General features: G+C 40.7%; 6 protein-coding genes across 12 annotated transcripts; 3 read left to right on the forward strand and 3 right to left on the reverse strand.

The window, feature by feature from the left end:
- Positions 1-474: 474 nt before the first annotated feature.
- LOC111791634 lies at positions 475-4,696 on the forward strand. The gene is made up of 7 exons (XM_023673040.1): positions 475-632; positions 757-1,188; positions 1,273-1,325; positions 1,804-1,844; positions 1,967-2,285; positions 2,616-2,932; positions 3,887-4,696. Exons 1-7 carry the CDS (start codon positions 620-622, stop codon positions 4,494-4,496), a joined length of 1,785 nt encoding a protein of 594 aa, XP_023528808.1. The 5' UTR covers positions 475-619; the 3' UTR covers positions 4,497-4,696.
- A 230-nt stretch (positions 4,697-4,926) lies between these two features.
- On the forward strand, positions 4,927-7,717 carry LOC111790173 (O-fucosyltransferase 36-like). Of its 2 annotated transcripts, XM_023671012.1 has the most exons (4): positions 5,020-5,250; positions 5,511-6,345; positions 6,413-6,662; positions 7,297-7,717. In XM_023671012.1, the coding sequence occupies exons 1-4, from the start codon at positions 5,124-5,126 to the stop codon at positions 7,477-7,479; spliced, it is 1,395 nt and encodes a 464-aa protein (XP_023526780.1). In that variant the 5' UTR covers positions 5,020-5,123; the 3' UTR covers positions 7,480-7,717. The 2 variants fall into 2 exon arrangements, with proteins under 2 accessions (XP_023526779.1, XP_023526780.1); XM_023671011.1 differs by having other exon boundaries at positions 4,927-6,345.
- Positions 7,718-7,781: 64 nt separating this feature from the next.
- On the reverse strand, positions 7,782-14,272 carry LOC111790172 (protein STRUBBELIG-RECEPTOR FAMILY 6-like). 3 transcript variants are annotated; one of them, XM_023671008.1, is made up of 16 exons: positions 13,737-14,272; positions 12,305-12,437; positions 12,151-12,222; positions 12,001-12,066; positions 11,854-11,925; positions 11,677-11,748; positions 10,695-10,766; positions 10,551-10,616; positions 10,412-10,474; positions 10,007-10,320; positions 9,536-9,849; positions 9,129-9,400; positions 8,721-8,853; positions 8,493-8,629; positions 8,257-8,413; positions 7,782-8,169 (listed from the first exon to the last, which is right to left on the reverse strand). In XM_023671008.1, the coding sequence occupies exons 1-16, from the start codon at positions 13,837-13,839 to the stop codon at positions 8,020-8,022; spliced, it is 2,196 nt and encodes a 731-aa protein (XP_023526776.1). In that variant the 5' UTR covers positions 13,840-14,272; the 3' UTR covers positions 7,782-8,019. The 3 variants fall into 3 exon arrangements, with proteins under 3 accessions (XP_023526776.1, XP_023526777.1, XP_023526778.1); XM_023671009.1 differs by having other exon boundaries at positions 9,536-9,831; positions 13,737-14,267; XM_023671010.1 differs by lacking the exons at positions 11,854-11,925; positions 12,305-12,437; positions 13,737-14,272 and having other exon boundaries at positions 11,677-11,842; positions 12,151-12,166.
- Positions 14,273-16,326: 2,054 nt separating this feature from the next.
- On the forward strand, positions 16,327-23,762 carry LOC111790207. 4 transcript variants are annotated; one of them, XR_002814458.1, is made up of 6 exons: positions 16,328-17,024; positions 17,126-17,370; positions 17,977-18,010; positions 18,130-18,836; positions 19,395-19,703; positions 23,699-23,762. XR_002814458.1 is itself a non-coding variant. In XM_023671056.1 (5 exons), the coding sequence occupies exons 1-5, from the start codon at positions 16,691-16,693 to the stop codon at positions 19,638-19,640; spliced, it is 1,533 nt and encodes a 510-aa protein (XP_023526824.1). In that variant the 5' UTR covers positions 16,327-16,690; the 3' UTR covers positions 19,641-19,836. The 4 variants fall into 4 exon arrangements, 2 of the variants coding, with proteins under 2 accessions (XP_023526824.1, XP_023526823.1); XR_002814459.1 differs by lacking the exon at positions 23,699-23,762 and adding an exon at positions 21,837-21,906; XM_023671056.1 differs by lacking the exon at positions 23,699-23,762 and having other exon boundaries at positions 16,327-17,024; positions 17,126-17,337; positions 19,395-19,836.
- LOC111790208 (vacuolar cation/proton exchanger 2-like) lies at positions 20,726-24,579 on the reverse strand. The gene is made up of 12 exons (XM_023671057.1): positions 24,190-24,579; positions 23,734-24,003; positions 23,509-23,576; positions 23,389-23,417; positions 23,095-23,288; positions 22,779-22,991; positions 22,492-22,611; positions 22,254-22,370; positions 22,114-22,167; positions 21,890-22,006; positions 21,152-21,245; positions 20,726-21,033 (listed from the first exon to the last, which is right to left on the reverse strand). Exons 2-12 carry the CDS (start codon positions 24,001-24,003, stop codon positions 21,023-21,025), a joined length of 1,287 nt encoding a protein of 428 aa, XP_023526825.1. The 5' UTR covers positions 24,190-24,579; the 3' UTR covers positions 20,726-21,022.
- An 823-nt stretch (positions 24,580-25,402) lies between these two features.
- Positions 25,403-27,130, reverse strand: LOC111790209 (mitogen-activated protein kinase kinase 5-like). The gene is made up of 2 exons (XM_023671058.1): positions 26,971-27,130; positions 25,403-26,865 (listed from the first exon to the last, which is right to left on the reverse strand). The coding sequence occupies exon 2, from the start codon at positions 26,817-26,819 to the stop codon at positions 25,716-25,718; it is 1,104 nt and encodes a 367-aa protein (XP_023526826.1). The 5' UTR covers positions 26,820-26,865; positions 26,971-27,130; the 3' UTR covers positions 25,403-25,715.
- Between the last annotated feature and the right edge of the window lie 833 nt (positions 27,131-27,963).

Consider the following 27,963-nt stretch of genomic DNA (forward strand, 5'->3'; position numbering starts at 1 on the left):
CGAGATTGAGAATCCAAATTACACTTTTGCAATCACACTCCACCGTAACTTTCCACCGGGAGTTGCACCCTTTGACAAAGAAGACCACACTTCTCCCTTATCACTTAGTCTCAAACCCGCCCCCTCACACGAATATTCAGACTGAGAAGACACAATACCTGAACGAATCAATTCATAGTGATTCAATGCTGACAAAAAATTCTTGGTACAAAGAATCGACTTGTTTGTAATGATCATATCAATGCAAGTCTGAAAAGTTCCCTGGTCTCCTATTGGTCCAAAACATGGGTGGCACTTGTGGGCTTCAGTTCCGAAGAATGGGCTGCTTTAGTGGGCTTAATGGGCTTCAGTCTAGAAGAATGGGCTACTTTAATGGGCTTTGTGGGCTTCAGTCTAGCAGAATGGGCTGCTTTAGTGGGCTTCATGGGCTTCAATTGGACCGGGGGGGGGGGGGGGGNTCTCTGCTCGCCTAATCCCTTCGAAGAACGTTGTCCATTCTCCAGCAACTGACTGACACTAAACTTTGGCTAGACGACTGTAATGCCACTTCCTCGAGAGATTTGCTGCCATTGTTTTCTCAACTGAATTGCGGTGGTTGATTTTGGCTGAATGAGCTTCCATGCCTTTGTTGGGTAAGCTTCTCTTCTTTTGGTTTCAATGGCGTCTTCTCTTCTTGTCGTGTTCATCTTTTTTCTTCATATTGCGCGTTTCATTTCACACTGACGCTTTATATGTTGCTTTTTCTCGCGTTTGTAGCTGAGATTTTTACTGCTCAGCCTGCCTTCCACTGTTTCCGTTCATGTTTTCTTGTGAATAATTCAATGGTTTCGCTTACTTTTGGGAATGAGAAGGAATTATCTTCTTGTTGGAAGTCCTTGATTGTACCGAAACGTATGAACTTCAGTGCCCAGCTTGAGGTTTCTAGGCGCGGATTATTGATTAGAGCAGTTGCTACTCTTGAATCCAAGCGTGTGGTTCATGATGGGAACGGGGACGTTTATATGGAAAAACGGACGGAATTTAAGAATTCTCAGTTAGGTTCTGCCCTGTTTACTTCAGAAGCTCAGCTTGCATCATCCAGTGAAGATTCGGAAGAATTAGATGAGAGAGAACGGGTGAGGCGAGAGAGGATTTCCCAAGCAAATAAAGGACAAACGCCGTGGAACAAAGGGAGAAAGCACAGTGCTGGTAAAACACCCGCTATTTCACTCAGCGTTAATACACTTTGAGGATTTATCGTTTACTCTTTCTTAATAAGCAATTCATTTGCAGAGACGCTTAGACGAATCAAGGAGCGAACATGGCTTGCAATGCAGGATCCTAAGGTGAAGTCATGTAAGAATGGTTTTATGTATAAGAAATGTTTGATTAATCCATCGTGTTACCCTCTGCTTTTATGGTGGCCATGATTTTGAATATGAATAGTGTTACACGGCCTAGGATTCAAGCATTGGCCATGAATAGAACATTTATCTAGGAATACTTGATATCTCACCGCTTGTTAGCTACCATGTGTGGCCATGAATAGAACATTTATCTAGGAATACTTGATATCTCACCGCTTGTTAGCTACCATGTGTGGAGGATTGTTGGGAGGAAGTCCCACGTTGGCTAATTTAGGGAATGATCATGGGTTTATAAGTAAGGAATACATCTCCATTGGTATGAGTATGAGGCCTTTTGGAGAAGCCCAAAGCAAAGCCATGAGAGCTTATGCTCAAAGTGGACAATATCATACCATTGTGGAGGTTCGTGATTCCGAACAGCATGTTCACTTCATAATTTATACTATTTTCTGTGCAGGTAAAAAATAAGTTGGCTAAGGCTGGCGGCCATGCTCAGAGGTAGATGTCATCTTATTCTGTTTGTTTGGATGGTTTATGATCCGTGATTTTGCAGTATTACTATCTAAATATGTGATCTCTGAGGCACTAATTTGAAGTGCCCCTCCTTTGTGATGCCACAGCGAAGAGACAAGGATGAAAATTGGGGTTGGTGTGCGAATGGGGTGGCAAAGACGTCGTGAGAAGCTGGTATTACAAGAAAAATGCTACATAGAGTGGAAACATTTAATTGCTGAAGCTTCAAGACGAGGATATAAGGGTGAGGAAGAACTTCAGTGGGACTCCTACCAAATCCTGAATGAAAGATTTAAAAAGGAGTGGCTGGAGAGTGTCGAGCAACGGAAAAGAAAGCCGAGGTCGGTTGGAAGCAAGAGAGCACCAAAGTCAGCTGAGCAGAGGAAGAAGATATCAGAATCCATCTCTGCAAAATGGGATGATCCTGTATGTTTTTGTTATATATCCTCCATTAGCTGCACTAAATAGAAACTTTTTTTCTCATTAAATCCTCCATGCTCCCTGGATGGTTTTCGAAATCCGAAGATAAAAACTTCCCATGGAACCGAACCACTGGTTGTCGAGAAATGTTTGGATTTAATTCTAGATTCTGATAGACCCGGATCATCATTTGCAAAATGACATACTAACTGTTAGCCTGTAACTAATCTTTAGACTACCATTACAATATTTGCATCCCTATGACATGAGCTTAATCACGACCAAACATTCTTAACAGCAGCTACCTCTGCATTCTGCTTGTTTATTTTATGTCAGGAATATCGTGATCGAGTTTGCTCTGCTATAGCTAAATATCATGGCACGCCTATTGGAGTCGACAGAAGAAGGCCAAGGAGAAAGCACAGTGAAAGTATGGAGACCACAAGAACCAGCCAGAAGAAAGAAAAGAGTAATGTTTACTCTTCGTTTGCAGATGGGTCTAGAATCGAAAATCGACAACCGAGAATCAGGAAAAGTAAAGCGCCACGGTTTAAAGACCCTTCAGCAAGCTTCAAGCTGGACATGATAAAGAGTATCAGGGCACAGAGAGCAATTGCAGAAACTAAAAAAATGGAAGCCATTGAGCAAGCTAGGTCCGTTCTTCTCTTTTACTTGCAGTTTCTTAAATAAATTTGGCCGGTCTATCTTGTAGACTCATCTGTTAGGAACTACGACTCTCCACGATGATATGATATTGTCCATTTTGAGCATAAACTCTCATGGTTTTGCTTTTGGTCTACCCAAAAGGCCTCGTACCAATGGAGATACTGTTCCTTACTTATAAACCCATGATCTTCCTCTTAATTAGCCTATGTGGGACTATTCCTTTCAATAATCCTCAACAATCCTCCCTTCGAACAAAGTACACCATAGAGCCTCCCTTGAGGCATATGGAGCCCTCGAATAGTATCCCCTTAATTGAGATTCGGCTCCTTTCTTTGGAGCACTTGAACAAAGTACACCCTTTGTTTGCCATTTGAGTATTCTATTGACATGACTAAGTTAAGGCACGACTCTGATACTATGTTAGGAACCACGACTCTCCACAATGGTATGATATTATCTACTTTGAGCATAAGTTCTCATGGCTTTGCTTTTGGTCTTTCCAAAAGGCCTAGAAGATAGTGTTCCTTACTTGTAAACCCATGATCTTCTTCTTATTTAGCTAATGTGGGACTACTCCTTTCAATAATTCTCAACTTACTCATCTTTCTAACTGTAAAGAGGCCATTTTCTACTTCCGAGAGAGAATGAACCTCTTTGATGTGGTGTTAAGCATGTATGCTACTACGTTGTTTGAAGTCGAAAACTCGTTAGGACATTTTATTCTAGCATGATTCCTGAGGGAAATTGAACCACTGACTGCATCGGTAGCGTTTTGACAACCATAGCTATATTCAGGTTCCCTTTCTTGTGACTGAAAACCTTTACTAAACAGTATTCGTTACTCACGAGTACGACCTTTCCAGCTCCAGTTTCTAATCAAGAATGCAAGACAGCTCAATTTACATTGAACAGTTGATGACGTTCCAGTTTTTCCTTTTCAGACTCATGATTGCTGAAGCAGAGAAGGCCGCCAAGGCCCTTGAGGTTGCCGCTACAAGAAGCCCCATTGCTCGAGCTTCCCTATTAGAAACAAGAAAGCTTATAGCTGAAGCACTACAATCAATTGAATGCATAGATATTGAGCAGATGGCATCCCAACAGACTGAAGAACAGAATGCAGCAGCCTCCTACATCCACGAAGTGGGTACCCCGAACGATGAGGAGGACTCACTGGCTGGAAAAGAAGACCAAAGAAGAGCAGCTCAAACAATGGCAAAGGGGACCCAGTTGTTGTTGCCTTGTAGCACAGAAGATGTGGCTTTTGATTTTGGTAAGTTTAGTGTGCAGGATCTTGAAGTTGCAGCAAGCAGCAATGGATATGGCGCATCTTATCCACCACGTTTGTCAAGTCTGGGAAACCAGCCTAATGGGAATGGGAATGGGAATAAGGCACCTGATGACCATAAGCCTTGCTTGAATGGGACCAACCTTCACCAGTTGGAAGAGAAAGCGGATACCCAAGTGATTGCAGTCAAGAAGAAATGGGTTCGTGGTAGGCTGGTTGAAGTAGCCGAAGTATGTCAGGCCTCTGAAGCAACACCTAGCGATTAGCATTTTATTGATCAACATATGTGTACAACAAACTAGCTGATTCTGTTGAGTTTATAGAGCATCATCTTAGCCGTAGTAGTATTGACATTAGAGCAGCATCCTTTGTCTGGCTCCATTTCTTATGTAAACAATCCCAACAAGGGAGGAACCTACCCACACTCCAAGTATTATTGGTCTATTTTAAGCCTAAGCTTTGGTGACTTTACTTTTAGTTTTTACTAGAGGTCTCGTCCCAATAAAATTATATTCCTTACTTATTAACCTATAATTATCCTCTTAATTGGTCAATGTAGGACTCACTTCCTCCTCTTAATTGGTCAATGTAGGACTCACTTCCAACAATTTTCAACATCCTACTGTGACGATGAGAAAAAAGAAAAAAAAAAAAAAAAAAAAAAAAAAAAAAAAAAAAAAAANGACTCTTCCTCGCTAAGTCATCCTGTTTGTGGAGAGAGTCCAAGAGAAGACTGTGTGGACTTGGAGTGAAAATCGTCCACCAAAAAACTCTCTGCTGAAGAAGAAGAAGAAGAAGAACACAAGATCCAAGTGGAAGAACTGGAGGAGTAATGGATAGATCTGATTCGTCCTCCGACGAATCAGACGATCGCCAAAACCTTATCGAACAGAATGGAACCGAACGCCTCCCTTCTCCTCGCACTCGCTCCACAACCTTCGACATTGACGACGATCGCCATTTTCGGCCTCCCATTCACAGATTCCGTTTCTCCATTCCCAAATTTGCATTTCACAAGAGGTACTACTACCTATTAGCGGCCGCCCTCCCTCTCTGCATTATCGCTATATTTTTCTCTGTCGATATTCGAAGTCTCTTCTCATCTCTGAATATCTCTTCCACACTCGGAAGTTCCGGTTCCCTCAGTGACCGAATGAGGGAATCGGAGTTGAGAGCTTTGTATTTGTTGAGGCAACAACAGCTTGATTTTTTCGATATTTGGAATCATTCTAACTCAACTTTCAACTCGACCGCTACTAATAATTTGAGTTCAAATTCAGCCTCAGGAGACGCATTCATAGAAGATCTCAAATCTGCTATATTGAAGCAAATTAGTTTGAACAAAGAAATCCAAAACGTTCTTCTGTCCCCCCATCGGTCGGTGAATTTATCTGAGGTAGTTGATGATGCTCAGACGATGGGGACATTCACCATTGATAGATGTGGAAAGATTGACCAGAAATTGTCCGGCAAACGAACAATTGAGTGGAAGCCCAAATCGGACAAGTTTTTGTTCGCTATATGCACTTCGGGGCAAATGTCTAACCATTTGATCTGTTTGCAGAAGCATATGTTCTTCGCTGCTATCCTCAACAGAATTTTAGTCATTCCTAGTCACAAAGTTGATTATCAGTTCAGTAGGGTAATTGACATTGAAAATATCAATACGTGCTTGGGAAGAAAGGTTGTCATCTCTTTTGAAGAGTTTTCTGAGATTAGGAAGCACATTGATCGGTTCATCTGTTACTTTTCAAAACCAGATCCTTGTTATGTGGATGATGAACACATTAAAAAGTTGAAGAACTTGGGGATCTCAATGGGCAAGCTTGAATCTGCTTGGAATGAAGATGCTAAGAAGCCCACTGGAAAGACGGTTTCAGACATTGAATCCAAATTCTCTTCCAACGACGATGTTGTAGCTGTAGGAGATATTTTCTTTGCTAATGTAGAGAAAGAGTGGGTGAATCAACCAGGCGGCCCCATCGCTCACAAATGCCAGACTTTGATAGAACCAAGCCGCCTGATCAAGCTGACAGCCCAGCGATTCATTCAAACGTTCTTAGGAAAGAATTATATGGCATTCCATTTCCGACGACATGGTTTTTTGAAGTTCTGGTAATACATCTACATTACTGTTTTCTTTAATGAAATTTTCTGGTTAATGAAATTTTCTGTTTTGCAGTAATGCAAAGCAGTCAAGCTGCTTTTACCCCATTCCCCAAGCAGCAGACTGCATAATTCGAGTAGTTGAGAGGGCGAATGTGGCAGTCATTTATCTTTCCACAGATGCAGCAGAGAGTGAATATGGATTGCTGCAATCACTTCTTGTGTTGAATGGGAAGTCCATACCACTTGTTAGAAGGCCTCCTCGTAATTCAGCTGAAAAATGGGACGCCTTGTTATACAGGCATGGGATTGAGGGAGACTCTCAGGTCAGCCTAAGAATCCAACTTTTCTTACACTGCAACGATTATTGTTATACACAAGTATGATATTGTCCACTTTGAGCATAAGTTTTGTATTCTTTACCAACAATCCTCAACAATCCTTCACTCGAACAAAGTACACTATAGAGCCTCTCCCCAGCGTATGGATCTCTCAAACAGCCTCCCCTTGATCGATGTCCAACTCCTTCTCTGGAGTCCTCGAACAAAGTACACCCTTTTTTTGACATTTGAGGATTCTATTGACATGACTAATCACGGTCATCCACAATGGTATGATATTTATCCTCTTTGAGCATAAGCTCTCATGGCTTTGCTTTAAGCTTCTCCAAAAAGCCTCATACCAATAGAGATGTATTATTTACTCATAAACCTATGATCATTTCCTAAATTAACCAATGTGGGACTCCCTGCCAACATTCCTCAACACCGGGTGTTATGTCCAGTCCTACATGCACATATATGACATGCAGTGTGATAGATTCATTCTAATCCAATAAAATCAAACATTCGACTTGTTTGTTTTGGTCATTCGAGTTGAGGATTCTATGTGAAGTTATGCAATCTTGAGTTGGTTTAGCATCCTGAGCTCGACTCCAATGAGCTAATTTTCATTGTGTAGGTTGAAGCGATGCTGGACAAGACAATCTGTGCTATGTCGAGCACATTTATCGGTGCATCTGGGTCTACATTCACAGAGGACATTTTGCGGCTACGGCAGGACTGGGGCTCTGCGTCTGTGTGTGATCAGTATCTCTGCCAGGGTGAGGAACCAAATTTCATTTCAGATCAGAATGATGTGTAGAGATTCAATGGTGTGTATAGCCTTGATCTGGAATTGAGTCCACAATATGATATGATACTTCACGAAGTTTGCACGAATTCCTTGCATATAGTAAGTCTAATCTCATAACAAAATACTCACGGCTGTAATCAGTGTGTATATAGAGAAATACAATGGAGATGGCCAATAAGAACTGGATCAGCCATCCTTGCAATGTACCTGAAAACACTGAACTTTGTAATCCACAATAATTCCAGTAGCGAAAGCCTGTGATTGGGTAAATAAGATCTTTGCAGGTAAATGCTTCTATTAAGCAAAGTTGGTTTTGAAACAACTGCTAGGTTTTCATTGATTCACCACTAGGTTCACATACTATGAACGTCAAAACACAACAATGTCATGCTTGTCTATGAAGTGGGATCTGCATGAAGTGCTAATATCATCGTGACATCGATACAAACTACAAAGCGTTCCTTCCTCGTAGAATGCTTAAGAAGCCAGATAAGATTTTTCTTCTATATATAAATTTGGAGAACTGTGTTTTTAGTGAGAAGAAGCCAGTTAAGATGTCTCACGTGCATCAGGATCATCAGTTCTAAAAGATGATCCATGATCACTTCCAAACGTTCTTCTGCTCATGTTGGACCTCTGCACAAGCCGAACCAAGGATTCCACCACCTCTGACATAGGTGGTCTAAATTCAGGCTCCGGCTGCCATGGAAAACAGTTCATTTAGCTGATTGGTTAAGGCTGAATGAGCTGTTTGAAGTAAATTTTATCACTAAAAAGGCTCAGTACCTGGACGCAAAGAGCCACAACGTCTGCAAATCTTGAGAGAGACTTGACTGGGTAGAGCCCTTTAAGAGCAGGATCAACCATTTTCGTCAAGGCATCAATGTCATGGAGCTGAGGTGTAGCCCATCGAACCAAGGATTGCTCATCTCTTGGCCTTGAACTGCAACCAAATATCAGAAAATTTTGACTAAGCAAACCAATGACTCTTCCATTTCAGGATTTAAAGTTGCCTATTTTACCTATCAAATGGCTTACGCCCGCTTAGAAGTTCCAACATAACCACTCCAAAGCTGTATACATCGCTCTTCAATGTATATTGACCAGACATGGTAACCTCAGGGGCATTGTACCCAGATCCTACCTGGTGATCTAATGCCTGAACATTTGATGAAAATCCATATAAATTGACCTATTCAATGCCTGTCCAACAGAATTCATCATACATGCAGATTGGTTATAAAGCTCACCTGATCAAGATTGGTTATAAAGCTAGCCAGGCCACAATCAGAGAGATGAGGATTAATTTCAGCATCTAGTAAGATATTGGCTGACTTAATATTTCTGTGAACAACTGACGGTGCACAAACTTCATGCAGGTACCTACAAAAGTTTTCTGCAACATCAGGTGGTTGAATAACACAAAGACAAAAAATTTATGTCTAACAAAGCTTTGATCAACTGAGAGCCTCAAATTGTAAGGTATGGTTGATCTTAAAGCTTTGCATTGTTAAGCTTCCAGTTTTACTTTTAGAAACATACATATGCATCTTGGGAGTTGTTAGCACGTCAAAATGTTAGGATAGAGCTAAAAATCACCTCATAACATTACCATAAATAAACAAACATGCAAGGCAAAGTTCAGGAAATGAGCTTACTCTAATGCACGAGCCGTCCCCAAAGCAATTTTGACACGGGAGTTCCAGGTCAGTGGCTTGCTATATTCATCTGATATGTGCAAAAAGTCATGTAGCGAGCCATTCTTATGGAACTCATATATTAGCAAATGCAGGCCATGCTCTGAGCAATAACCCATTAGCTCGGTTACATTGGGATGATGCAACTGAGATACATTAGCAACTATCTCTGTGAAATCTTCCAACAATCCTCTAGGGAAGGCAGCTGAATCTATTTTCTTCACGGCAAGAACCTAAATCATTGCCAAGAGGTAAACAATTGATCAAGTTGGGCTTTGTTCTTTCTTGCTAGTAGCCGTTCACATCAGATAGATCATAGATGGACACTAAACGAACTCATTAGATGCAAAAGAATAGGCTAATAGTACCTTCCCATCATCGAACTGAGCCCGATAAACCCGTCCAAGCGATCCCTCACCGAGAAGGTTTTCTACATCGAAACTGCCCGTAGCCATTTGAAGATCTGCTATTGAATATGACCTCACACTTATCGGAGGGGTGGCAATGGTCTTCTTCACTACAGGTATCTTTGATGTATCATTGTCATCAAATGATTTATGAGAATCAGTAGGTGGGGGCTTAAGATTGATTGAAGCAGGAGAATCCAATGATTTTGCATCAAATGAGGATGAAGTATGAACAAGCTTCATCTCTGCCAATGGATCTTTCAAGAGAATTTGTTCTGTCAGAATATAATAAGTTGAGAAAGGCAGGCCAATAACATCAACTTTTTAAACCTCCTTATTTCCACAGCATTGAACTAGAAAAGATAACTATTGATCAAGTAACTATAAGCTTCATGCTTCCCAGTAAATAACAAATCAGTTGAACATGGTTACCTTGCACTCCATTTGAAGCAGGAGATACAATAGGCAAGTTCCCAAGCTTTTGCTTGTCTATGTCTGAGGAAGACCTTTTGGATCTTCTCTTTACAAGCATGTATGCTATTACTGCTCCCACCACTAACACAGATATAGCAATTCCAGCAATGGCACCACCACTGATACCTGATCTGCTATCTCCACCAGCAGCATGACTACTCAGTGGGCTGTAAATATTTCCCGGCTTGTGATATCTGTAATCTTGGTTGGCTGGAGGTGTACCAGGTGGAGGTGGGGGTGCAAGCCCAAAGCTCCAAGAATTGCCACCCTCCCTGTCACAAAGTTGCTCAAGTTCAATTGGAATGGAACATTTAGCCAGACATAATATCTTAGAGAAGATAATAATGATGGTCAGGTACTCACTGAATATTTATGTTCTTCAATCGTTCAGGAACCCATCCTGTAAAATGATTGTTCTCGACATTCCTGAGGAGAATGCGATATATAAGGTGTTTGTACAAGCTAAGTTCCTACTAAATAGTAAGCATTTAAGGATACACACAAATTTTGTAGTGGAAGATTTGCAAGAACATCAATAGTGCCACTGAATTGGTTGTTTTGCAGAAACCTACAGAGATTTAGAAAACATGGAGAATCAGTCTTAACTACATATGTTTTCCACATTAATTAATGATTCAGTACTCACATTGCATTCATACTGGTAAGGTTGCTAAAACTCTGGGGAAGGGCACCTGACAGAGAATTGAAAGAGACATCCCTGAAGAAGGGAAAGCAAGTTATTGACACTTCGAATTTTAAGAGAACCTGCAACAATATCTTTTCAATCTAGATAATTGTTAGTACAAATGTTTAGCTAAAGTTAATGCGGTGTTGGAAAGTGTTTTCGAGATAACTTTAAAAAAGAAACTATGGTAAACTATGAGATGATTGCATTGAAAATGAATTAGAAGCATGTGATAGGAATAACGGCTCTCTACAATGGTATGATATTGTTCACTTTGAACATAAGTTCTCATGGCTTGGCTTTGGGCTTCCCCAAAAGGCCTCGTACCAATGCAGATGTATTCCTTACTTATAAACGCATGATCATTCCCTAAATTAGCCAATATGAAAGGCCCCTTGAACAAATTACACTATAGAGCCTCTCCTGAGGTCTATGGAGCCCTTGAACAGCCTCGGAGGCTCGACTCTTTCTCTGGAGTCCTTGAACAAAGTACACCCTTTGTTCGACACTTGAGTCACTTTTGACTACACCTTTAAGACTCACAACTTCTTTATTTAACATTTGAGGATTCTACCGATGTGGCAAAGTTAAGGGCATGACTCTGATACTATGTTAAGAATCACGGCTCTCTACAATGGTATGATATTGTCCACTTTGAGCATAAGCTCTATGGCTTTGCTTTGGGCTTCCCCAAAAGGCCTCATACCAATGAAAATGTATTCCTTACTTATAAACTCATGATCATTCCCTAAATTAGCCAACGTGGGACTCCCTCCCAACAATCCTCGACATAACCATGTGGGAGAAGAAACTATGAAAGAAAATCTAATTCTTTATAGGTATTTGTTAATACAAAATACTTCAGAAGAGTTCAGTAATGCTAAAAGGACCAACAGAAAAGGCACAACAAAAGGGAAAGCGATCAAAATCAATGAGAACTCACAACATGGCCAAGGAAGAAAGCTTCCAAAACATATCATTCACTTCATTCCCAAGCTGATTGTGGCTGATGTTCCTACAGTTCCAAGGAGGTGAGGGGGAAGAACAGAAGAACATGGAGTAGCTTTAGCATCCAGGTAGAATGCATAAAAGGAAGAGGAAAAAAGACCCTGGAATTTACAAGGAAATAAGCAAACTCATTTGAGAAAGAGAATACGGGATGCTTCCACTGAAGTTATTCCATCCAAGATTTCTGCAGAAATACACTAATTTTATAAATCGAAATGGAAACATAACTTCATCAGAATGAACAACAATAGAAGCATACAGTTTTTGCAAGTTCTGAGGGAGTTGATAAGGTATGTCAGGTCCAAGATTGTTGGAACTCACATCTCTGCAAATTTCATTTATAAACATGTTATAAATACAACATAAAAGATAATTTATATCACTTGACAAACAAGAGCATAGACCTTACAGATTAATTAGAGATGCCAAACTTGAGAGCTGGTATCCCAAAGATCCAGAAAGTCCTAAACCAGTCAATGAACTAAAAAAAACTATATCGATAAGTGCATCACAGAAATGTTAAATTGCATAAAATGTTACATAACAGGGCAAGAGGGAGATACATTTCTGTGACCCTTGAGCCTGCACAAGTAATGCCTTTCCATATTTGTCCACATGGATCGCCACCACTTGAACTCCATAGTGTTAGAATTGGAGGCGAGTTTAAACTACTATACATGGCATTTAGAGCAGCGACTGCATGAATAATGCTAGTAGTAAGATATGCATGTGTCTTAGTAACTGAGTGCGTTCAAATAATGCTTACAATAACTTTCCAACTGACATATCATCTGCGAAAGGATAGGTTGCATAACAGTTTATAAAATGATTTGAGATGATTTGAATTCGTATATTCCCTGTTTTAGGTTCAACCCACTTGTTAAAATATAAAGATGTCAAAATATCACTTTTGAAGTAACAGTGCATAATGAACTCCTTAACTTCTATTAGACAAGTAACATTGATTAAGTTACAGATACGAGGTATTAGTCTTCTTTTGCAGAGGGTATGTTACAAACTACGGATCTCCATAATGGTATGATATTGTCCACTTTGAGCATAAGCTCACATGGCCTTATTTTTTGTTTCTCCAAAAGGCCTCATACCAATGGAGATGTATTCCTTACTTGGAAACCCATGATCAATCCCTAAATTAGCCAATATGGGACTCCCTCTCAACAATCCTCAACAATCCTCCCCTCTAACAAAATACACTGTAGAGCCTCTCCTGAGGCCTATGGAGCCCTTGAATAGCCTCCCCTTAATCGAGGCTTGACTCCTTCTCTAGAGTCCTCGAACAACGTATACTCTTTGTTTGACACTTGATTCACTTTTGACTACACCTTCGAAGCTCACAACTTTTTTATTTGACATTTGAGGATTCTATTGACATGACTAAGTTAAGGCATGACTCTAATACAACCCATGAATAACCCCTTAATTAGCCGATGAATCCTCAACAGGTTGGGGGTCAATGTTTCTTCATCCTTATGTTTTAACAAAAGTTCTGGAGGTTCCGGCGTCGGATAAAGTACACATGCGGTTATTTAAGGTGATTTCTTTACCCTACAACAAGGGTACGAGGAGTTCTTGTTCAGTTTCTTTATCCATATATTGTGTTTTTCTGCTGTAACAAGGTCTACTGAGATTGTATTCTCATCAAAGTCCAAAATGGGACATCTTTAAGTAGTAGCACATTCCTATAGGCTGAAAATTGTGACATGGCAAGTATTCATTACGCTTAAGAAACTCATAGAAAAGGGGGAAGAAAGTTCTTCATATGAAGAGAGCTCTAATAGTAATAGAAGCAACATTCTAAACTAGAAACCTATTATTGTGATAAGTCGTTAAAATCCTTTTTCTTCTTAAAGGAGGTCTTCTAATGTAGAAGCTAAAGTATATGATTTACAGTATATGCAGTGCAGGACATTGAGGAACCGAGGGGGAGGAAAACAAACAGAGTAAAACAAGATAGAAAAAAAGTAAGGTACTTACCATCTCCTGGATCCGTAGCTCCATTGATAAAACTGACCCTCCATCCCAAAATGCAGATACTGATTAGCAGCAACAGCTCTCTCCAGCTCCACTTCTTCTCCATTTCTCTCAGTCACTAGCCCTCTCCCCCTCTGCCTAAAAAGGCAGAAAACAAATCGGCCTCCTCTTCTTTTCTTCCCTCTCTTTTAATTCTACTTCTTGCCCTTCTTTACGAATGGGAAAAATGGTTCTTTATAGCTCTGGCAGACAGGACTTGTCAGATAGTATCCAACGCCTTGGAAAGCTCCCTCCTTTACCACTGTTGCCACTTATTTTGTCTCTCTCTCTCTCTCTCTCTCTCTCTCTCTCTCCTGGGTAATTTGATTTTTGCTGTGTTCCACTTTTTCGTAAATAGAAAAAGCGAATACAGTCATGGTTAGTAGAATATTTAATACCATCGATTCTGATGGAGTGGATATTGGAAATAAACAATCACAAGACGCAGTCACTCGAGGAGGGTTGCCTGGTCCAGTGTCTACAACTACGATACAACTAAAAGATAAACAAAGATGTACGCAATTAGACAAGTTTTACAAGTAATGAACACCCAAGTTTTAAGTAAAGCTTTCAAATATACTTCCTAAGTGGGTCCAAACCATTAATGGAAAACCCTTTATTTCTGAACAACCAAACTATCATTCTAGAGTAAAAAATCAAAAAACAGGCAGCTGAACTAAAAACTAGTTCATTTGAGACGCATAAACCAAATACAGCCAGCACCAAGCTCTAGAAAACAGACTGGAATATCTTAAAGGGTCAGTGACAAAGGCAAAGCCCAACAAAAGGGCTGAAATCCGGACCAATGGTGGGACTCTTGTCTTAAGAGGCAGCAGAACAGCAATGTCAGCATTTGTGCTTGCTTTCATTTTACTTCACTGCTGCTTTCAACAAGGGGTTTGGATAAATTACAAGTAGTAGAAGCCAATACAGTAAAATTAGAGGATCTTGGGGAGTGACAAGATGTGGATGTAATAATGAGCCCATTTCTTTCAAATCATTATCAGATTTTCATCAAAGATACCAACGAATTGAAGGATCTTTTTTGAAGACTACTTTTTTCTTTTGCAACATTGAAAGTGTTCTACTTTACAATACTCAGTTGCTAAAAATTGTGAAGTGTCGGTGATAGTGAGCAAAACCCAAGAAAAAAATTGGAAAAGGAAAGGGGCAATAAGAGAGAAAAAGAAAACAGATAGTGGTGAATAGATGATGGGGCTAAGCATAGGTTGTGTGGTGGGTAATCACGAGCTCGCAAAAGTTGCGCTCCACGACAAGTTTGGAGTGGGGTCTGCCTCTGCGGCATTTTCACAAACAGTTTCGGGGCAGAAATCACAAAGCTGGGAAATTGGAAGGAGCCCACGCCTACGTGTTTTGCGGCCCCTACTTCTTCCCGTCGGTGGTCGAATGACTCCCATGGATCCATATTCCATTGATTCATATCCAAACTTTTGTAATTTCTCCTCGTGCATCCAAACACATGTCCTGTGAGACCCCTTAAATGAAGTCTCCTTTAGAGATCATTCACCATAAATAGAGAAAATGGGTGAGGGGAGATTTCTTCTCAATTCTCTGCTTCGTATAAAGGAATTTGCTTATATATATAAATGGATATACCATCCCTTCGAGGCCAGTATCCTGCCAATCATGATAAATGGTATAAAAACGTTATATGACTATATTATCTACTTGTCTTAAGATACTTCTAAGAGTGAAGATTATCCCGTCAGACCAATTAGGTCTTTTTAACATATTTTATTCTAACTCACGTGTTTTTCAAAAAAATCTCAAAGTGGTCACTGACATCAAATTGCTCTAAGGAAAATACGAAACTTTAGACTTTCTATGATTGAGTCACGAAAAAGAAAAGTGCATGTTGTTGGTAAAGTAATCATCGATGGCTAATTACCTGAAATAACAGTCTTGCAAAACTTACCATTATTTCCTTCAAACGATGGTTCCAATGAAGATTTGGTGGCCGTGTAAGGTATCACACTCAAACTCTTACGACAGCGGGATAGCAATTGTACAACACTTGTTATAACCTAGCAAACAAGTCAACCATGAGAAATTCAGATTTTGCAACACAACGTCGGTGTATACTCAGGCTTCGAACCGCGTTTGAGAGAAATATTTTCAAAAACACGAGCGAGAAATCAGTTAAAAACAATTTAAAAGAAAATAATGTTATAAGCCAAAAGCGATTAGGTAAGAACGACTTTAACAGCATATAATCCAGATAGAAAGAAGTGACAACTAGACATATTTTCTGTACTACATTTTGGGATATTTTAACTATGACGAGTGTAGACATAATTTTGATGACCGATCATACAACCGTATTGACACAACATAAAGGAGTTTGGAACGGACACCTAGACATGGACAACATATCTTAGACAAGCATATCTTTCTGTACACCCCGATTTGAAAAAGTAACCACAACCATACGTGAGAGTGCGATGATGCATATTACACAACAAACCGTAGGCGGCTCGAGTTTCTGTTTTGTACATTATACGCCACGGCACCACCCACACCAACACCATCGCCATATTCCTTATTCTCTATCAAGGCTACTTTTCCCCATTTTTTTCAAACTTCCACGCATTCTCTAGAAGATAACTTTCATTTGGGTAATGGAATCTGATCTTAGAAGGTTACCCATATGCGGGAAGGTTGAAATTAACGAAGCTTTTCACACTCAAACAGTGGGTTTAATGCCGATTTGCGTCTTCTTTACATTTGAGGATACATCCGATATACGCGTATTAGATGATAAGTTCAGTTGGGGACGCAGAATGGGCTAAGGTACCGATATAACCGCATCCCTTTTACTTTTCTTGATATATACGAATTGCTGGCTGTTCATCTGGAGGCGTCTTCTTTAGATTCATACTAAAAGGGGTTTCCTAAACATGGCTACTACCCGTAACAATGCTGGTAACGACGGCGATGATTTTAGATACCTTGTTGTGCGGCCGGAGAAGGGTGGAATCAGAGACGTTTTCCGGTGTTGGGCTTGGCCGGATGGCGATGGTGGACGGAGATTCTTCGAGGGCTCCGAGGTGGGTGTTTTTGGTGCGATGGTTTTGGGACGCAGGTGGGTCATAGTGGTGTCGATTTTGATTCGAAAAGTGATAGCCGCTCTGGCGAAACCAATGGAATGGACTGGCAATGTGGTGGAATTCAGTCTCAATCTTCTGTCTATGAATGGCAATATCTCGGGATTGTTCTGCAACATCGTGCGCGGTACGGGTCCACATGCTTTTGAATCTCTACCAACTTGGAACATCACATGTCTAGATTTTACAGAATAGGCATTGAAATCTCTGCTATTTTTGGATGCGCAGGTGAAGTGGTAGTGCCACAGAGGGGCACAGACACATTTATCAGCACCATTGGGCTGTTAGATGGGCGAATGAATCTATTAAATGAAGAACAAATTCTTGAAGGAGCTACTGATTCTGTTTATGAAGAAAGAGGCTTCAGACTTGAAATGGGCAATCGGACTCTAATGGACCTTTGCATCATGGCTTCAAAACTATCCTACGAGAATGAAAAGGTCATTCAGAATGTTGTTCTTCGCCGCTGGAAGGCAGGTTATTTCATTGCTTCTCATGTTGTAATTACGTGAGATCCCACATCGATTGAGGAGGTGAACAAAACACCTTTTATAAGGGTGTGGAAACCTCTCACTAACAGATGTGTTTTAGAAACCTTGAGGAGAAGCCCGAAAGGGAAATCTCAAAGAAGACAATATCTTCTAGCGGTGGGCTTGGACTGTTAAAAATGGTATCAAAGCTAGACACCGAGCGATGTGTCAACGAGGAGGCTGAGCCACGAAGGGGGTAGACATGTGGCAATGTGCCAACAAAGATGTTGGCCCTCTGAGGGGGTGGACTTGGTGGGGGTCCCACATCGATTGGAGAAAGGAACGAGTGCTAGCGAGGACGCTGGGCCTCGAAGGGGTGGATTGTGAGATCCCACATCGGTTGGAGAGGAGAACGAAACACCCTTTATAAGTGTGTGGAAAGCTCTTCCTAGCATAGACGTTTTAAAAACCTTGAGGGGTGTCCTAGCATACGCGTTTTAAAAACTTAGAGAAGCATCCCAGAGAGGACAAGTTCTGTTAGCGGTGGGCTTGAGCGGTTACAATTTATGTGTCATTTCAGACTAACTTTGATCGTTAATAATGAAGCAGATGCATTTCGTGGGATTCTACAATTGCTGGAATGGTAAGAACAAAACTTGCATGATCATCTAGTGGAAAATACTGTCTTTAGTTTCATTACTTAAGCCAACTAATTGAATAACCTGGTTCTGTTTGTCTCTTGACCACCACAAAATTTGGTAGATTTCCTAAAGGACAGCTCTACGCAGGTGTTCATACTGTGTGATAAGCCTAAAGACGCCAATCTGATATTGATCAGCTTCAGGGGCACAGAACCTTTTGATGCAGATGACTGGTGCACTGATTTTGACTACTCTTGGTATGAGATCCCGGAAGTTGGGAAGATTCACATAGGCTTCTTAGAAGCTCTTGGTTTGGGCAACAGAAATGATGCCAACAGCTTCAAAGGTCACCATAAGTTAAGCTCCATTTCTTCAGACCTTTCCAACATTGAACAGGATAGATTACATCCATCTTTGGACTCTGAACAGTTCGACGCGGTTACGCCCGAAATGGTGCAGTTGTCTGCATACTATGCAGTGAAACTTAAGCTCAGGAGATTGCTTATGGAGCATAAAAATGCGAAGTTTGTGGTCACTGGTCATAGTTTAGGCGGGGCGCTTGCAGTTCTGTTCCCTACAGTTCTGGTGCTGCATAAGGAAATGGAAATAATGGACAGGCTATTAGGTGTATATACATTTGGGCAGCCTAGGATCGGCGACAAGCAACTGGCGCAGTTCATGGAGGCTCATTTGATGAAGCCTATTCCAAGGTACTTCAGGGTTGTCTACTGCAATGACCTTGTACCTAGGCTGCCTTACGACGATAAAGCTTTTTTCTATAAGCATTTTGGGGTTTGTCTATACTACGACAGCCTATTCACTGAGAATGTAAGTACATTTTCTGCCTCCTGTTTCTTGTAGTTTACTAAGCTAGAATTTGTAATAATGAACCTGAATCATATTAAGAATAAAATGTGCTGGTATGCTGTTGCTACTTGTGAGGTCCCACATCAGTTGGAGAGGAGAACGAAGCATTCTTTATAAGGGTGTGGAAACCTCTCCCTAGTAGACACGTTTTAAAAACTTTGAGGGGAAGCCTAAAAGGAAAAGTCTAAAGAGGACAATATCTGCTAGCGGTGGCTTGAGTTGTTACAAATGGTATTAGAGTTAGACATCGAGTGGTGTGCCAGCAAAGATGCTGGGCTCCCAAGAGGGATGGATTATGAGGTCCCACAACGAGTGGAGAGGGGATGAAAGCATTTCTTATAAGGGTGTGGAAACCTCTTCGTAGTAGACACGTTTTAAAAACCTTGAGGAAAAACCCAAAAGGAAAAACCTAAAAGGGACAATATCTGCTAATAATGGGCTTAGACTCTTACACTATTAGTCGCCCCAATTTGTGGTTCTTATTGTGTGAATTTGTTTTTGCAATCTGCATATTTGAAGGAAGTAGATGAGGAATCGAACAAGAACTTCTTTGGGATTAGATACCTGATACCGGAATATCTCAATGCTTTATGGGAGCTGATCAGAAGCTTGCTGATGGGCTACACATATGGAGCTGAGTACAGGGAGGGATGGTTTTGCTTATTGCTAAGGGTAATAGGACTGGCACTTCCTGGCATTTCTGCTCATTGCCTCACAAATTATATCGACTCTGTGAGGCTTGGTAAGAAGAAGAACTCTCTTTGATGATTCCAATTATTGCTCACTTGGCAAGACAACAACAGCAAATCCACTTGGAGAAATTTTAAGGTTAGCAGTTTTCTGACCCAGATACGTTTTATGAGTAGGATAATTGTTTGTCGACATATACTGGGGAACAATATTTACTACAGGCTTTTCTCATCAGAAGAGGAATAAAAAACTTAACTTTCTTTATGATTAATTGCTAAGTGGGATTGGATTTGATAAGATTTCAGCTTATATAACTATACATATTGTTGGCACCTTGCTTTAGTTGATTGTGATTGTTTCATTAGAATATATTCTATTTAGCTAAGTCAAAAAGTTGTAGATGTTAAGATCTCGCACAGATGTGAGATTCCACATCGGTTGTAGAGGAGAACGAAACATTGTTTATAAGGGTGTAGAAACCTCTCCTTAATAGACATATTTTAAAATCATGAGGCTGACGATGATACGTAATGGGCTAAAGTAGATAATATCTGCTAACAGTAGGTTTGAGATTGTAACAAACGGTATTAAAGCTAGACACTGGGCAATGTGTCAACGAGAACACTAGGCCCCCAAGAGGGGTGGATTGTGAGATCCCACATCGATTGGAGAGGGAGATTCCTTATAAGGGTGTGGAAACCTCTCCCTAATAGACGTGTTTTAAAATCGTGAGGCTGATAGTGATACCTAACAGGCCAAAAGGGATAATATCTACTAGCGGTGGGCTTAGACTGTTACTGAAGCTATCTTCCTCCATCTTTTGCATTCCAATTTTCCAGAAATGCTCACCCCATGGTTGAACTAGACCTACTCTTGACGCTGCTTGGTTAAATACATACTTCCAATGGATTGTTCAGCTCAATCTCTCCCCTTTAAAAGCCTTAGCCCTACCACTCTCCCCTCTCATTCCCATGCACTGATTTTCTTTTTGCTACATTAGGACTCACCATTGCTTGTTAATGCCTATAATTTTCAGTCGATAGAGATAACCCTTTGTCAACTTATGGTGAATCATTTTACCAAAATTCCAGAAACAATCCTGGTGCTGCATATCATGTGGTGATATGTAGTTTGATCGGTTGGTTAGAGAAAACAAGAGGAACATTCAAAGGAAGAGCTTACAATCAATGAATATAGAAAGATTACAGCTCTCAAGTTTATGATAAACATGTTAAAGAAGATGATGATAATGAGAAAAAAGATGAACTGTCAAGCCACAAAAAGATTACAGTACAGTTCAACAAATGAAACCAAACTCCATTTAAAGACCAACCCATTTGTGTGAGTCCTCCAATGTTTGCAGGTTCCATCGAACTGAAGCAATGGTGGTTTGAGAACCAATGCAATGCAAAGGTTCAGGTTGCAGTAAATTCCCAGGGACATACTTGCTTCGAGGGTTAGTCATTATCTGAGTAGTAATCCATAAATAATTATGTGCTCAGAATCTTTAGTTAAATTCATTGGCAGTAATGCGTAGGGATAAACAGATTTTGTAAGTGTGGTGGATTCAAGGAGTAACTACTCACCATTAGTAGGGTCAATGTGTACAAAAAAGCTGGCTGCCACTATGAGGTAGCATAGAATAAGCATTAGACCTTTGAAATAATTGGATGTCCCCTCCTGCAAATATTACAGATATGATAAATGCCAAGAAGATGAGAACACTGACTTGACACACAGAGCATACAAAATGAAGTCATTTATACTAAATTCATGTTTTGATCGAATGACTTTTGGCATATGAATGAGAACTCTTTAATGGAAAAGGACTAGAAGATTCAAAAGAAATAGTCCCACTGGGCAGAGTTGTTTTGTAACAACTCAACCCACTACTAGCAGATATTGTTCGGTTTAACTCGTTACGTATCGCCATCAACCTCATAGTTTTAAAATGTGTCTACTAGGGAGAGGTTTCAACTCTCCTATAAGAAATACTTCGTTCCCCTCTCCAACGAATGTGGAATCTCACAATCCACCCCCTTTGGAGCCCAACGTCCTCGTTGGCACACCACCCAGTATCTAACTTTTATACCATTTGTAACAGCTCAAGCTCACCACTAGTAGATATTGTCCGCTTTGGTCCATTACGTATCGCCGTCAGCCCACGGTTTTAAAACGCGTATGTTAGAGAGAGATTTTTACACCCTTATAAAGAATGTTTCGTTCCTCTCTTTAACGAATGTAGGATCTAGGATCTTACATGTTATACAGAATAGCTATTAAATTGCAAAGGAATTTAAGAGGATGGATGGAAGATAACGCACCTGCAACATAAAGGCCACCACTAGAACAGTGATGAACAAAGTTGCTGTCTCAAAGAGTTTAAAGTTCAAGTCCATTGGTTCCCCCATGCACCATCCAACAACCACGCAAAACGGGATCTACAATCATTAATGGCACACAGTACAATTACCAATCCAAAATTTTTACAGTTCCAAGCCAACAAAAGTCAAACTAATGGAAATTATGGATCATTCTCAAAACTTACCACAAACATGGATATTTGTGTCGACGACCCAATAGCAACTCCAAGGGTGATGTCCTACAGTAACTCACTCTTAGGTCAATCAACCCAAAGAAATGAAATGATTCGAAGAAAATGAAAAACAAAATCCAGAAATTACTCACAAGCTTATCCTTCATGGCAAACATGATTGCACTTGCATGTTCAGCAGCATTTCCAACAATTGGCAACAAAATTACACTAATAAAAGCTACCGGCAAATTCAATGATTCAGATGCTCCCTGAGAGAGACAGACAGTGATCAAAATAATTGCTACTGGCTAAGCGCAGAAATTGAAGATTGTATAAAGAACATATGTATGGTGAATCAACTGAGGTAATAACAATCAGAATAAAATTTACCTGGATAGCATCAACAAGATATCCAGATAAAATAGATACCCATACAGTCAAGATAGCAAGCCATCCAATTGCTTCCCAAGCATAAATCTCAGAATCATCCTCAACTTCATCTTCAACTACCTAAAAAGATTTCAAAAGGAGAAAAACCCTTAGAATTAAAATCATCTCTGCTTGAAAATAGAGTTTCTGCGTGGAAAAGATAGCGTTGATTCTGCGTTTTTTAAGCGCGGGGAATGCTAACAACTAAAAGGTACCTCTAAATATCCAATCTTGCCAAAGAGACTCACCTCATCAAGAGGACCATAGAGATCCTGCTGACTTTTAAGTTGAAAGAAAAGGTAGCTTGCATATGCAATTAACATGATACAACTGCTAAATCTTGAAAGAGATAGTGCTGACTCTCCAGAATGAAGTTCTGTGTGGGTGAAATGAAGAACAGCCGGAAAAGTTGTTCCCATAACAGCCATCAACAACAATCCTGAATTAACAACAGCAGAACCCTGCAGCCAAATAACCAGATTTTAATGTAAGCCACTATAATAGGAGACAAATATCACAAAAGTAAAGGCAAAGCATAGTTTTCAAGAGATCAAAACGTTGTACCTTATTGAAAACCTGCACCTTATGATGAACAATCCCACCAGTAAAGAACGCACAACCAAGAACAAGGAGCATATTTGACAAGATTGAACCCAGTAATGACTGTTGAACCACCCTAATCATCCCACTCTTTAACGCATAAATTGATATAATCATTTCGGTAGCATTTCCAAATGTTGCATTCAAAAGACCGCCAACTGCAAAGTCCATTAAACACTCGAGTTATTAAGGAACTAACTGAACATCCCCAATTAAACGACCAAAACAAGCAATGCCTGGTCGTGGTAGCACTCATACCTGTTGGTCCAGTGTAGAAGGCAAGCTGCCTGCATCACAAATATTGTTTTAAACATAAGTGTAGCACAAATGGAAATGATATAAAATCATAAACGTAGAGTATAGGAAGCCAAATCTTACTCGGTTGCATAACCGAGACGCTCTGCCAAGGGTGCAATTCCAAGTAGAGTGAAAAAGAAGACCCATCCCTGACATATAAAGCTGACTATCAAGGAATTATGAACCATAAGATAATCATACAAGCCACGGTATTAACCAGCAGAAAGATCTCAAAAGTAGAATGTTTGAATATCCAAGATTTTATGAACAGATCAATGTTTGAACATGAAGAGGAGTACTTCTTACATGCTTTCCGGTCAAGTAATGTAGCAGAATAGCCAAAGGACCAAAAGGTAGTAACACGTTGATCTTTGCTCTAACTAACACTATATAAGCACTTCTAAGAGGTCTAATACGAATGTTGTTAGTCTTCCACCATCTTGTAACATCTGGGGAAGAACGAACAGGACCCGTCTCGCAATCGAAGCTATGCGATACGTTTTTCGCGACCGGTGGGGACTTCAACGGAGTTCCTTCATCTGATAGGTAATTTGTTTTCTCCTCTGTTGATCCCATCTGCAAGCATAGTTATGTCGATCAGTTAAATCTGGATTGATTTACATATGCTACTCATCAGGTACTTCATCTTCCACAAGTCAAATCCAAAGCATTCTTAACTTACAGGACGAAGAAATCAGATCGAATCAAGATTAAAACGAGATTTAGTTACCCCATCAACAGTAAGAGCAAGGGAGTATTTACCAGATTGGAGATGAACTTGCACTGACGCGACGAGGATATCCAGGTCGAATCCCAGCTGCAGAATGATCAAGAACTCCCCAAATCGAGCTGAGATACCAACCTTCAAAAGCAAGAAGGAGCGAAAATAAGACAAGAACCAACGGGTCCCACTAGTTTGGATCGTATAGGTGATTCAGTTGCTTAAGAATAAAAACTCTGGCCAGCACAGCCGGCAAAGGCCAGCCAGAAGGAAGTTTCTCCGAAATAAGATTCTGGGACTTGACCAAAATTATAGATCAAGCGACGAAGAAGATGAGTTGGGTGGGTGATGGGAAGGGAAGGGAAGGCAAATATAGCGAAGCTGCAGAGCAGCGCAGCTAGGAAACTTCTGCGAAATATCGTCCTCTAGCGTTTTTCCCCATTTAACTTTGACTTGCTGCTTATTTATCACATTCCACAAAGTATGTACTTTAAAAAAGTAGTAATAAAAACAGATTAATTAGCCGTAATCTACTTCCTATTGGACGGGGTTGGATTCAGTTTCTAATCTTCTTTACAGTTAGAAATTTGACCTTTTATTAGATTTGGAAGGAATAACTGCTGTGTTTTTTGGAGGGTACTTGGCAGAGGGGGAAAAGCTTTCAACTCTGGAGCATTTTGCTCGTAAAAATGGATTGACCCAAAAGCACGGTATCCATGTGTGGAAGAAAAGGGGTTTGTGGAAAATGCAAACAAAAAGTCTAGACCCTCACCTCCAAAGCTAATTCTCCTTGTCTGCCCCATTCAATGTGCTTGATTTGGTCAAGTTGAACTGGCTTTAAAACGTGTAAACTCAAGGGAGTTTTTCAACATTAAGGGCCAAGTTCTGTAACGTGAGATCTGTGTCATCATAAAAGGTCAATTTCAAGTCAAAATCCTTTTCATGGTGGGCTGATTCAGCCCCTCCTCCTTTGAACAACGCTGATATGATTATATCACACTCCATATAGCAGCTCCTCTTCTGCCATTCACCAGGTTTGAAATGAATGCCAAAAAGAGGCATTGCAGAGGCCAGAGTTACAGGGCAAAGGAGAGAATAGATTGGAACAGACCAACGCCAATCATTCAACAAACAAATACAAATGATTGAAGGAAACACGAAGAGGGTTTGCTTACACAAACAAATACAGATGATTGAAGAAGGCACAAAGAGGGAATTCTTTCTTTCTATAATACCCACTGAGGAAAGGCAAGAAAAGCGAATAAGAACAGTCATATATATCCAAAAGAAGACCACAATCTAATCTAAAGAGCATTGAGTTAAGGAAAGCTTAAACGAATTTGACTTAGCTTAATATTTCAGCCACCGGCAAAAGATTACAGAATTTTTGCATTGTTCTGAAAAATGTTGTGAAAAACATATGATTTACTGATCTAAACAGCAAATAATTTACCATCCCTTTCGGCTATGCCAGGCAAATTACAGGACAATAATGGCGCCATGCTTCTCAGGAAGACAGAGTAATTCAAGAAAAAAAGGAGAAACAAAATATTAAAGGCTGTCTTTCTCAGGAAAGGCTGGAAGGATGAAGGGGCGGAGGAGGTAACAGTTGACGAAGATTCTGGTGATGAGCCGGCTGATTCTGGTATTGATTCGCTCCATTTTTCGTCGTTATGAACGGATGTTCCAGTAATGCAGCTGCAGTCCATCTTCTCCGAGCCTCTCTCTGCAAACAACAGGCAATGAAGTGGCGAAACTCCGACGAAGCAGTTGGCGGCGCCTCCGGTGGCTGAGCCATACATATAGCGCACATCAAGCTCGCCCAATCCCCAGGCCTCTCGACAGCGAGAGGAAACCGTCCGAGATAGAATTCCAATATGCTAACCCCAAAGCTCCAAATGTCCCCAGCATAGCCATTGTACTGGCCCTGATTTAGATCGGAATTGATTCTCTCAGGGCTCATGTACGCAATAGTTCCAACCGAGGAATTGCAAGGATCCATAGTCTGTTCCAAGATTCGACCGACGCCGAAATCAGCGATCTTAACCTGCCTTCGGGAATTGATGAGGAGATTCGAAGGCTTGATGTCGCGATGGACGATGCGGCGGCTATGGAGATAGGCGAGGCCACTAAGAATCTGGCGAGCCAAATCAGAGAGATGGTGCTCCTGAGGGATATGCGTTCCTTCCAAAGAGCCCCGATCCATGTACTCAAGGAGAACCTGGATTTCCCCGTTATGATCGAACATATCATGGCACTTGACCACATAGGGATTGTCAACGTCGCGAAGGATCTTGACCTCTCGGCCCATCTGGAGCCTAACCGCATCCTCATGGTTACCATAAATAACCTTGAGAGCATAGACGCGGCCAGAAGGTCGGTGAATCACTTTGTAGACGGTACCTCCACATCCACTTCCGATTCGGCTCACTCTCTCGAAGTCCGCAAGGCTAAAAGGCTGATGCTGCTGAGGAAGAGGATCCGGCGGGCGGTTGCCGTTGTGAAGTTGACTGGTGGAAGGAGGCGCAGCGTTGGAGGAGGTAGGAGGCAAAGGGAGAGGAACCGCCAAAGACGTATTGTCCCGCTGCGGAAGAGGAAGAGTTAGATTGGGACGGCGACGAGGACGATCGGTGGTCGGATTCACACCCTGTGGCGGCTGGAGCGGTCTCATCTGCGCTGATGACGATGATGAAGAAGAAGAAGAATCCAATCCAAATCTAATCAAAACAGAAGAACAAAATTGAAGAACAACAACAAGAACAAGATTGAGAAAATGGAGAGAATCAAGAAGAAGAAGAAGAAGAAGGAGAAGGAGAGATTACAGTTCTTGGAAGAGGGAAAAGAGGGAGACCAGAATACTTTTTTGTCGAAAAAGGCTTTGCAACAAAAAATGAAACCAGGATTTCAGGAGAGAGAAGGAAGGAAACGCTTATGTATCCGTATTGGTGAATGGTGAATGGTGATCGGTGATGGACGCTTTTTTTTCTTTTTTTCTTTTTTTTTCTTTTTTTGTTGGTACAAATAAATAAATAAATAAATATTTATATATTAGATCGAGGGAGAGGTCGAAATCAAAAGAGGGAATCATATAGATATTATGGAGAAGGACGGGGTGACGCGACTTATAGGAGCGTGAATAACACGGACCAATAAGGATGAACAATTACTGGAAAAAGCTCCATTATTTCAGAATTGGAGCGTGCTCCGTACAACCAACCAGACCCCGTTTTTTATTAAGCCCAGCAGCCCCATTTTGTTAAGCCCAATTCGACCTTATGACCTAAATGGGCCTTCAATAGAGGAAGATTTGGGCCTAACTCTTACAAAATGGGCCAAGATCACCACACGTAGAGACCACGGGGACAATAAATCTCCTTGGTCTCTGCCATGGGAGGATTGGTCTGATGTGGAAGAAGGTTTTGACTAACACTAGTACATACAATGAGATAAAGTATGTTATCAATACGGTTACTACGAGCTCAAACCGAAGTTGAGGTCGGCCAAGCACGAACCCTATCCATTGCTCACTTTTAAGAGATTAGTTCAGTCAATTGGTTCGTGCTTTTATGGACAAATTGTTCACTCATATAGCGGAGTTGGCGGTTCAATCAAGGAGTTGGCTCGTGCTTTTATGGACAAATTGTTAAAGGGATTAGATTAATAGAACCCAACAATGAAATTCGGAAGCATTGATAATCGTTTTGATTTTATTAAGAATAAAAAAAAAGCAATACATACGATAGCAAGAATTCTACTTTTGTAGACACCATTTGCAAGAATTGTTAAAGTATTCCAACAACGGAGAAGTTATTTAC

This window comes from Cucurbita pepo, chromosome LG03 (assembly GCF_002806865.2).
Source record: "Cucurbita pepo subsp. pepo cultivar mu-cu-16 chromosome LG03, ASM280686v2, whole genome shotgun sequence".
NCBI lineage: Eukaryota > Viridiplantae > Streptophyta > Magnoliopsida > Cucurbitales > Cucurbitaceae > Cucurbita > Cucurbita pepo.